General features: G+C 38.3%; 3 protein-coding genes across 3 annotated transcripts in view; 1 reads left to right on the top strand and 2 right to left on the bottom strand.

Moving 5' to 3' along the window:
* On the top strand, positions 5,643-6,567 carry LOC104759819 (probable pectinesterase/pectinesterase inhibitor 17). The gene has a single exon (XM_019239416.1). It carries the CDS (start codon positions 6,064-6,066, stop codon positions 6,313-6,315), a length of 252 nt encoding a protein of 83 aa, XP_019094961.1. The 5' UTR covers positions 5,643-6,063; the 3' UTR covers positions 6,316-6,567.
* On the bottom strand, positions 8,206-8,859 carry LOC104758098 (pectinesterase inhibitor 1-like). The gene has a single exon (XM_010480911.1). It carries the CDS (start codon positions 8,827-8,829, stop codon positions 8,296-8,298), a length of 534 nt encoding a protein of 177 aa, XP_010479213.1. The 5' UTR covers positions 8,830-8,859; the 3' UTR covers positions 8,206-8,295.
* LOC104759820 (dihydrolipoyl dehydrogenase 1, mitochondrial) overlaps positions 9,233-11,374 on the bottom strand; it is a 6,619-nt gene continuing 4,477 nt past the window's right edge. Inside the window, exons 2-4 of the mRNA XM_019239631.1 lie at positions 11,144-11,374; positions 9,574-10,834; positions 9,233-9,475 (exon numbers count right to left, since the gene is read on the bottom strand). Coding sequence (XP_019095176.1) covers positions 9,584-10,834; positions 11,144-11,374 — 1,482 coding nt within the window. The 3' untranslated portion in view covers positions 9,233-9,475; positions 9,574-9,583. The remainder of the gene's footprint in view (positions 9,476-9,573; positions 10,835-11,143) is intronic.

Here is an 11,374-nt window from a genome sequence, read left to right on the forward strand (position 1 = left end):
TTATTGATACTCTATTGCTTGTGTGTATAGCCCAGTAGATGGGAGGATTGCCTTACTGAGTGTTTATAAAATACTCATGCATTGCAATATGTGTTTGTGGTGCAGGTAAAGGCAAAGTGTGATCGTGGAATCCAGGCAATGAAGAGGAGGATGTTCTAGGGACTCGGTTTTATGTTGTCTGGCTTTGCTAGGTTGCTAGAGTTGAGTCATTAGAACATTGCTAGGTTGCTGGTTCTATGATTTCTGTTATTTGATTATTGGATATTGTTGATGTTCTGGATATTGGTTATTTATATTTATTGGATTATTATTTATTGGATGTTGGTATTGTATTCCGCTGATGGTTGTGTTTGTGGTTAGGTGGCTAGTGGGTATGAGACCACTAGTTGTAGTTTATTTTATTATATTATATTTATTATTTATTTATTAAAAAAAAAAAGGTCGGTCGTTTCAAGAATTCATCCTTATCTTCTTCAATAACGTCCAGATATGTCTTGAAAGCAGGCCATTCGGAAGGCAAAGACACCATCTTCACCAAATCAGAACAGTCCAACTTTCTCATTATCCGCACCAATCATACATCGCATTGCCCATATGAGAGCTTCCACCTCCGCATGGAGGGGTGACAAGCTACGGCGAGAATTAGATGCACCCATAGTGGAAGATTCTCCCTCAGGAGAAATGCAATACCATCCTCTGCCGATAAATTGGTCAGTTGCCTTCCAAGAGCCATCTACAAAGCATCGGTAACTAGCTCCATATCTGTTACCCGCATCACAAGATTGAACCGTAGATATAGATAAAGGTCGAGATCCACTCCGAGGTAAGGAGCCTAAGGGATCTTCTTGGGCCAAAGACCAAAGCTTTGATTCTTCTCCGCTATCCGTAAAATCGCTAACGGATTGGAGTCCAAGTTGCTGAATAATTTATCATTTCTGGCCTTCCAGATGTACCAGAGAATCCACGGAAATACTTCTACCGAAGGAGTGTCCTGAAACCTCCAGAATAATGAATCAATGTTATCATAGACAGAGTTTGAAGGAAAGCAGCCAGAATATGTCGGGAATTGGGACAAAACCCAAACCTGCCTAGCCGGAGGGCATAAAAAAAGTGCATGATTAACTGTCTCCTCCGATCCTCCACAAATCGCACATTCCATATCACAGCTTAATCCATGTCGCCGCAAATTAGCTGTTGTCGCCATACAACCCGTAATTGCTTGCCACAAAAAGTGTCTAAGCTTTGGTGGGCACCGGAGCTTCCAGACGGAAGCCTGTAGAGGAATAATAGTGGGACCAATAATAGGGGGAATATTTTCCGGTTTTTGGCGCAAAGCTTGATATCCAGATTTAACAGTATATGCACCTGTTTTTGTCAAGTTCCAACCCAAGCTATCCGGTGTGGGCAGTTTGCCAAGGGGCAAAGCAGAGATAATGGCTACATCCTCCGGCTCGAAACAAGCCGAAAGCAATGCCAAATTCTAGGAGTGCGAACTCCTGTCAATAAAGGTTTCAACTCTAAGTGTTGGATCGAATGGCGATCTTGAAGGCAATGCTGGTCTCGGGGATTGAGTAGGAATCCAGGGATCAGACCATACTAAGATGGAATCCCCAGCTCCTACCCGTTTAATGAGTCCTTTATTCACCAGAGAGCGAGCAGAAATCATACTCCTCCATCCATAAGATGGAGAATAAGATTTAATTGGATCCAAAGGATCAGAATGCCTATAATATCTTCCTTTGAAAACCTTTGCAAATAAAGAATCTGGAACTGAATCAACCGCCAAAGTTGTTTAGCTAACAGTGCGGTATTGAAATCATCCAGACACCTAAAACCCAAGCCTCCCTCCATCTTATCATCACGCAGCCTGTCCCAAGCAATCCAATGTAAGCCACGTGTTTCCCCTGAAGAGCTCTACTAGAAGTTAGAGATTGCATTAGTGAGTGCATCTAATTCGTATTAATTCGTATTAATCTACAGATCTTCCTTAGTTCGTATTAAATTTTTTTTTCTCTCATTGGTGATCTTTAAATGGGGGGTGTCTTTAAATATCGACATGAGAGAAGTTTTGTGTTGAAAGAGAAGAAAAAACTGGTTTTTTTTGCAGAAGGAAAAAAACAATTATCACCCACCAATTGGATTGTAACACGTAAGGTGTCTAAAGAGATCTAAAATTGTCTCTGCACAGACACGGGTCACAACAGTACATCAAATAAATATTTATTTTTATTAACTTTTATTATTTTTTTAATTGGAAACATCTCCTTAGTATGACCAATGGCTTTGCTTTTAGAGTTTGAGTTTTGTCTAACCTTAATATAATTATAATAATTTAATCTAATAAAAATAGATAATAATACATTTGAGTTTTTATAAAAATCAAAAACATTTTTATGTCATTGATTTAAAATTTGACAAAACTAATTAATTTCTTCATTAGATATGAAAAGAAAGACACATGTCCAAATTTTAGGAGACATGTGGCAGCCTCAGTTTGAGCTTTTTTATGTTATTTTTCAAGAATATTTTTACATGTTATTCATTCCTAAAAATATTATTTTTATATACAAAATGATCAAATTAGGTTTTGATTGACAGTAAAAAATGTACACCCGCCAAAATTGAAAAAAAAAATTGCATAACTGAAAATTTTTCTCGCCAAAATTTCGAAATCAACACATAAAGAAGCTCAACCAAGATTCTTGCGGCATAACAAACTTGTTCTGGATCATCAAAATAGTGCAACAACCTAATAAATCCAAAAAAATAAAATCGTCCGATTAATCGAAGAAAAGATCGATCAATCAAAGAGCAAATCCGGTCTTAGTCAAAGAAAAGTACGATCTTCGAAATCGAAGGAACAAAACTCAAATATGAGAAATCAAGCCAACAACAGCTCGATTCAAAGAAATTGTTGCTCGATTCGTGGAGATCAAAGCTCGATGAAGATGAAAACAATGAACACAATCGGAATGAAACAAGATTGAGATTCACCGGTGAAGAAAGCGATGATGTATCGCGAAATTATTAATATTCTTATTTTTAGTTTGAGTTTCAGGTTTTTCAGAATTTTAGTGTTTTGAGTTTATGGTTACTTTGGTTTTACGTTTTAGACTTTGAGTTTGAGTTCATGTATCCTAAAGTGATCACTCTTATTACAGCCTTGAACCTCTGTGTTTTTTTTTTTAAGTTATAGGATCGAAATGTAGAAACATGATGGACAAACCAAAATTGTTCCCCTTAGCAACAAAAACATGCAATTTATCTACAACTCCAAATTGACATAACTTAACACAAGTCAATTCAAATCGGAAAATAACTTGGTACTTTCATCTTAAACTGTTGTTAGACAAGTCCTTAAAATGAAATGAACTGGTTCAATGTAGCCAGTCAAGTTAAGATCCTCCAGATCACTCACTTTTTTGCTTTGAAAATGTGGAACATAATACAAAACGAAAGCAGAGTATTAAAAAAAAAAAAACAGAACTTTGATGCACGCAATTCCTCTATCAGTCACATCCACAAATACTTGAACAGATTTTATAACCATCAATGAACACATGAAAAACTGTTTTAAATTTTTTACATCAAATTACAAGCATTTTTAACTATTGGACATCCAAGCAAAACCCCCCAAACTCTAACCATGTGGACATTACAATCTATACTAGCGAGTCTAGACATAGTATTGTATCGTAAAGAACATATCATCATCATCCATATCCACTAATCACGTGGCCATAACCCCAACTTTGGCGACATGTGCTTGTTGGACTGATCACACGAGTACGTCCTTACTTCTTCTCAACTTAAACCCACCGAAGACGTTACTTCATCTCAAACTTGTTCATCATACTTGCTCTCTCTCTCTCTCTCTCTCTCTCTCTCTCTCTCTCTCTCTCTCTCTCTCTCTCTCTCTCTCTCTCTCTCTCTCTCTCTCTCTCTCTCTCTCTCTCTCTCTCTCTCTCTCTCTCTCTCTCTCTCTCTCTCTCTCTCTCTCTCTCTCTCTCTCTCTCTCTCTCTCTCTCTCTCTCTCTCTCTCTCTCTCTCTCTCTCTCTCTCTCTCTCTCTCTCTCTCTCTCTCTCTCTCTCTCTCTCTCTCTCTCTCTCTCTCTCTCTCTCTCTCTCTCTCTTTCTCTCCTTTATCAACCTAAACAAAACGTTTCACAAACTCGTTCAATCGGATTTCTAGATCTGTTTTCTTCAGAAATTAGTGAGACTGTCAATAGAAAACTCATATGTCGCTCTCTTAGAAACTCTACACTTAAAAAGATCAAATAAAAAAATGGAACCCTCAATTTGAACACAGAAACTTCTGCATCTAATTAAAGTTCCCCTTGATTTATATGATTCCATACATCAAGCTAGCAAATAAAAAACCACGGACCTGAAGTCTAGTCTTGACAAGCCAAAGAGGATTTGTGGCAATAGTAGTTGCAGCTCCAGCACCAGAAGCACCCAGTACCAGTTTGTGATCCTCATTTAATTACAAAAAGAGAAGAAGTGTATGAGTTTTCGTTAAACGGACACAGAAACGGTTAGAGATACGACAATGATCCTCATTCATTTCAGAGATACGACCATAATCCTCATTCATTACTCAATGAATTTGTTTACCATCATGTTTTAGGAACCTTATATAATTAGGTACACCTACACTTCTCCTCGTATAAATAAAGGACCTGTAAAATACTATGAAAGATATAAAAACAAAGGACCTGTACAATACTATGAAAGATATGGAAATTAAGTAAATCAAACTCCCCTCTCCGATAGATCAATGATCTTCATTCATTACTCAATGAATTAGTTTACCATCATGTTTTAGGAACCTTTTATAATTAGGTACACCTACACTTCTCCTCGTATAAATAAAGGACCTGTACAATACTATGAAAGATATGGAAATTAAGTAAATCAAACTCCCCGCTCCGATAGATCATGATGCACGGTGATCAATTTAATTTTCAATATTTTTTTGTTTTTTCATTTTTCTTTTCATAACAAAAACAAAATCTGTAATCCTTACTTACTGTTGATTGTTGTCTCAGGTACCTTATACTTCATCTTTTTTGCCATTTTATCTGAATCTGTAGTTTCTCAAAAAATATTCGCCACGGTAACTGTGAGGAAAGACGGAAAAGGCAACTTCAGTAGGATTAGTGATGCAATCGCAGTCGCTCCTGAAAACAACAATGGAGATATCGGATATTTCCAGATATCAATAAAGGAGGGAGTTTATGCGGAGTATCTGATCATCCCTTCTAACAAAGGGTATGTGATGATGACGGGGGCCGGTAAGAACCGCACAATCATCACTGGGAACCGCAGCTATGTTGGCGGCTGGAGAACTATGTAATCTAAAATCCTCTTCTTCTTTTTTTTCTCCTTTCTATTTTCTTCTTATAAAATCTCTTTTTAGGGTTTAGGGTTTTATCCTTAAAGAGTATTTATTATTTATATGGTAAATATTATTTTATATAGGTTTAAAAGTTCTTTAAAGTTGGTTACAATAATAGCATAAATTATCAATCAAGATTTTTGTTAATGACATTATAAAAATAGACGCAAACTCATAATTAATATATATACGCAAACTCATAATAGTTCTTTTTTCTGATGTATACAGCGGCGGTGGGAAAAAGGTTTTTCGCGCGTGATATCACATTTCGAAACACGGCGGGTGCAAACAAGGCACAAGCGGTTGCTTTACTATCCACGTCAGATCGATCCGTCTTCTACCGATGCAGTTTTGAGGGCTTCCAAGACACACTCTACGTTCAGTCCAAACTCCAATTTTACCGCGACTGTGATGTTTACGGGACCGTCGACTTCATCTTTGGAAACGCAGCCGTCATTTTTCAGAATTGCAATATCTACGTACGGCGTACTCCTACTGGCACCAATACAGTCACTGCTCAAAATAAATCCAACCAAAATCAAACCACGGGAATCATCATCCACAATTCACGTGTCACTGCTGCTACGGATCTTCTACCGGTTTTGGGATCCACGAAAACGTATTTGGGTCGACCATGGGACAAATACTCGACGACGGTTTTCATGAAGACATATCTCGACCGTCTTATTGATCCACGTGGCTGGCTTGAGTGGAATCAGACTACCGATGTCAGCACTTTGTTCTATGCGGAGTTTCAGAATAAGGGTCCAGGTGCTTCAACATCAGGTCTAGTCACATGGCCTGGGTTTCGGATCCTTCATTCTGCTTCAGAGGCTTCGAGGTTTACCGTTGGTACTTTCCTTGCTGGCAGCTCCTGGATTCCACCCGGTGTGCCATTTACTTCTGGTCTCTGAGTTGATATATAATATGTATTGCATAGACTTCATTTTAAATGTAACTTGTTCTAAAAATTCACATAGGAATACAATGTAGTGGGTTAGACTTTTAGCACTCTTTTTTTATGGACTAATAATACTTGCGATGTTACAATTGTGATTAGAAAGAGTAGAGGTAGACGAGAAGAGGATGGAATAGTTGATCGGTTTCTTTGCCACAAGCTTCCTTCCTGCCTTCTTCCCGCTCCATGTCCCACGCTATCTGCCTTCTTTCTGTGCATATACATACCAGAGAATATTCATTAGCCAAAGGAGATGCTCCAAAAACCAGCCCTTACTTCCACAAGATCAAAAGAGCTAAAAGGTAGTATGGATATTGAATATATTATATGTGAACAAATCAAAAACAGAAGCAATGAATGTTATTGTAAGGTATTGTCCAATAGTTTCACAACTATCATGAGAAGCTGAAGCAATGAGGAAAGCTAAAAGAGGAAGTTACCTAGTTTGGTACAAACAAGAACTATTGGGACACCAGGGACAGAGTGCTTCAGCTCTAGGATCCACTGCAAACAGAAGATAAAGCAGCAAACATCACAACGAGATAACATCTTTAGTATTTTTACAAAAGTTTTAGTAAACTTCATTTCAAGACGCACTTTCATTGGACACATTCTCTCATAACTAGCCTTACTGATAAGAGAGAATGCTAAGATGATAGCGTCAGCACCACGGTAACTCGAAGGTCTCAGTCTGTTATAATCCTCCTGCCCTGTTTACAACAAAACCCAAAGTTTCATAAACAAAACCATAGCTGCTACTACTACTACTACTATGTAAGAAGATCCCCAATATTTGATCTGCGGTATCCCACAATCCTAGTTGACAAGTGCTAAAGTTATCGAAAACAGTGGATACATAAAATCCTGTTCCACGGAAAGTCGCAAGATTCAATGAGATACTAGCTTCACAAATCCTCACAAGAGTTCAAATTCATTCATAATATGGCCACAAATTAAATCACATAACAAAAACCAAACAAATCAACAATTTGCATACATTGCCTTCCGCTTCTCTTCTCCTCCACCAAGACTAGGTAAATAGGAAGATATTGATCACACAAACAGAATTCAAAAAAAAAACAGCAAACCTCAGATCTACAAAACCTTAAAATCGAAACCCAAAACTGAAACTGGAATTCTTCCTCCAAAACAGAAAAAATAATCGACCAAATTATGTAAATTAAAACCTTACAAATGTGCAAATAACGAAAACCTAAACACCAATTTCACCTTATCTGTCAAATTCGACCTAAACAATTCGATTTACACAAATGAAAATTAAGAAGAGGGAACGAGATTGAGAGTGGGAGAACGAGACAGAGACCGAAGAACAACACAGAGATTGAGAGGGAAATATAACAGAGATTGATAAAGGAACGAGACTGAGATTGATAGATCGAGATAGAGACTGAGGATTTAGAGCGAGGGAACGAGAGTGAGATTGAGGTAATGTAAAAACTACTAATAATAAAGGTAAAAGAAAAGGATTTTCAAATACTTTTTACTGGCATATGCTCGGTCCCATTGGCTGAACTATTAGGATACGGATTACTACTAGCATCGCATGAGAACGAGGATTTACGCGTGTGGTCGTTGGTTTTTTACTGTCAGGGATGAATGATACCCATCCGTTGGGTTTTCCGATTCTCATCAGAAAAGCTACACTGAAAATGAAAAGACTTTAACCGATTCATACAATATTAAAGAAAATGTAAAAACTATTATCCATCATTGAATAAGGTGAATTAAAGAATAAGATTTTCAAATATTTTTCAATGGCATGGATGGGGTTATAGATATTCTCAAATTAATTAAAGGTTCATGTTCATTGTAACTTATGAATTTATATGAATTGACGGTTTAGATAATAACATAGTTTTTCCTCTTGCAAACAATACAATTTAAATTAAAGCAAACACATGATGATGATTTCAAATTATGTTCGACGTGGTAACATGTTAGAGATAACAAGAGCAATACCACAAATATTCTTAATTGCTTTACTGTTATTCACAACAGAAGCATCTACTGATCTCAATCTCTTCACATCATCTAAACATGAATCAGCTCCATCCAATGCAGCAGAAACTTTCATGTTCATCCCCATGCCATCTCCTGAAGCCAAATGCTCATAAGCTTCCTCTAGGTTTCCGATCGCGCTCTCGTATTCATCTACGCATGACCTGTAAGCTAACTTGGATCGAGGGTCTACTCCTCCATCGATAATAGATTGGAGTCTTTTCAATGTTTGTTTTGCTCTTGATTGTGTAGAATCAAGTGTGGTTTTTGCCAAGGCTTCAAGATTAGGCGAGGCGAATTTCGGATTCAGGAATTTAAGACAGAAAGATGGGTTTAAGGTTTTGTCACATATTCCGCTCATTTCTGAACTTGTGATTGCGTACGAGGAACCGATCAAGAGAAGCAACATGAGAAAAGACAAGAACGAATTGTTCCTTAGATTCGCAGCCATTCTTGTTTTCTCTTCTTCTTTTCTTTTTCTTTCAAGTTTATGATAGAAAACAATATTCAAAGCAATTGAGTATTTTATTTATATGGAGTAATTTTCGTACAACGCATTAGTCAAAACGGAATCAAGAATAGATGTTGATATGAACGATGAAGAAAGTTTTTACCATTTTTAGAAGAATTGCAAATATAGTAAAACTTATGGTATTTATCGATCTCCATGATTTAAAAAGACTAGACTATATCATCAGTTGTACCTGTGCTTAAGTAACCATGGAGCTAATTTGATAAAGTTTGGTCTCTTTCTGAATGTATAATGCCCCTTAGTTAAGGTAGGTAAACTACTAATGAAAACAGAGTAATCAAAATTTATGTTTAGCGTTAACCAGAAATTAAAAGCACTAAAATGAGTTAAAGAGTAAATGTTGAATATTTATTAAGGAACAGGCTTAACCCGAATCAGAAACATATGAAGAACATTAACGAATAAAAACAGTATAGTATCATCTTCTTTTGCAACTCATTCCATATCCAAGAGGAATATAAAGGACAAATTCAAGGCTAAACCACAGAAAACCGAACCAAAATCCAACCCGGTTAAGATACGATTTGGCTTGTTATAGGTGGCTCACTCCTTTGAGGTCGTCGTCCTAGTGTGTGGGATGTGATACATAAGAAATCAAAACCGCAAATCAAAAATCTAAACCAAAATCGAATAAAACCAAACCAGACCAAAAGCGTGACATACCTTCTTCCCTTTAAATGTGAATGGGCTTGTCATAGGTGGCCATGGCAGCTTCCTTAAGAGCCTCACTCATAGTGGGATGAGCGTGACAGACTCTAGCGATGTCTTCACTCGATGCATCGTAGTTAATCGCAAGAACCGCCTCATGAATGAGTTCCCCAGCGTTTGGTGCCATAATGTGAACCCCCAGGATCTTATCCGTCTCCTTGTCAGCCAAAATCTTAACCAAGCCTTCTGCATTATCAATAGCCTTCGCTCTGCTATTGGCCATGAATGGGAATTTCCCAACTCGGTAAGTCACACCATCTTTCTTCAGCTGTTCTTCGGTTTTACCAACTGAAGCAACCTCAGGATGCGTGTAGACAACACCAGGAACCTTGTCGTAATCCACATGGCCGTGTTTCCCTGCTATGAACTCCACACAAGCAACACCGTCTTCTTCGGCTTTGTGAGCAAGCATTGGTCCTGGAATCACATCTCCAATAGCATACACTCCTGGGACATTGCTCACGAACCTCTCATTCACCAGAATCCTCCCGGCTTTGTCAGTTTCCACTCCGATTTTCTCCAGATCAAGTCCAGATGTGAACGGTGTTCTTCCTGCTGAGACAAGGACAACATCAGCTTCCAGAATGGTCTGGTCTCCTCCTTCTGCAGGTTCCACAGTAAGCTTCACACCATCAGAGGAGGAATCCACGGAAACAACTTTAGTCTTGAGCATGAACTTCATCTTTTGCTTCTCGAGTGAACGTTGAAACTGCTTGCGGATTTCACCATCCATCGAAGGAACGATATCTCCAGCAAACTCAACTACCGTGACCTCTGATCCAAGCCTACCCCAAACAGAACCCATCTCGAGCCCAATATATCCAGCACCAATCACAATCAGTTTCTTGGGGATTTCCGATAGAGACAAAGCTCCAGTGGACGAAACAATCTTCTTTTCATCAATCGTAATACCAGGCAAAGATTTAACATCTGAGCCAGTAGCAACAATGATGTGTTTGCCTTTCACAACAGTGTTACCTCCATCGATTGTCTCCACAGAGACTTCATTGGGGGAAAGAAACTTACCATATCCCTTAACATAGGTAACCTTGTTCTTCTTGAACAAACCCTCAATACCACGAGTGAGATTCTTAACCGCATTATCTTTCTGAGCTAACATAGCAGGAAGATCTACCTCAACAGAAGAAACCTTGACACCATGTTTAGCGAAAACATGCTTCGCCTCATGGTACATATGTGAAGAGTGAAGAAGAGCCTAACACATCAAAAACAACACAAACAAAAAATGGATTAACTAACTTTTACCTTCAGAAGAAGGTAATAACATCATCATAACTTGAATCAGTATCTCCGAAGTCAGAACACAAATAAGCGTATCACAAATTGCTAATGTTACTGTATCACAGAAACTTCTATTTCATTTCCGTGGATTCAGGAAGACGAATACATAATTATGGAGTAATTGTGCCCAAGCAAATGAGAATCATTCTCCAGATTGATTAAATCTAAATGATGATCAGCAAAATTGAAGAAAAGAGAGGAGAAAATTAAATGAAATTTAGACCTTGGAAGGAATGCAGCCGACGTTGAGACAAGTACCACCGAGTGCGCCGCGTTTCTCGATACACGTGGTTTTGAGACCAAGCTGAGCCGCTTTGATCGCGGCTACGTAACCGCCGGGACCGCCGCCGATGATGACGACGTCGTTCTCGTCAGATCCTGAAGAGGCGAAGCCACGGGAGAGGGAAAAGGAGAGTTTGAGAGCGTCAGTGGGAGAGTTGGATAAGTTTCTGGT

The sequence above is a fragment of the Camelina sativa genome, chromosome 17, assembly GCF_000633955.1.
Source record: "Camelina sativa cultivar DH55 chromosome 17, Cs, whole genome shotgun sequence".
NCBI classification, from domain to species: domain Eukaryota; kingdom Viridiplantae; phylum Streptophyta; class Magnoliopsida; order Brassicales; family Brassicaceae; genus Camelina; species Camelina sativa.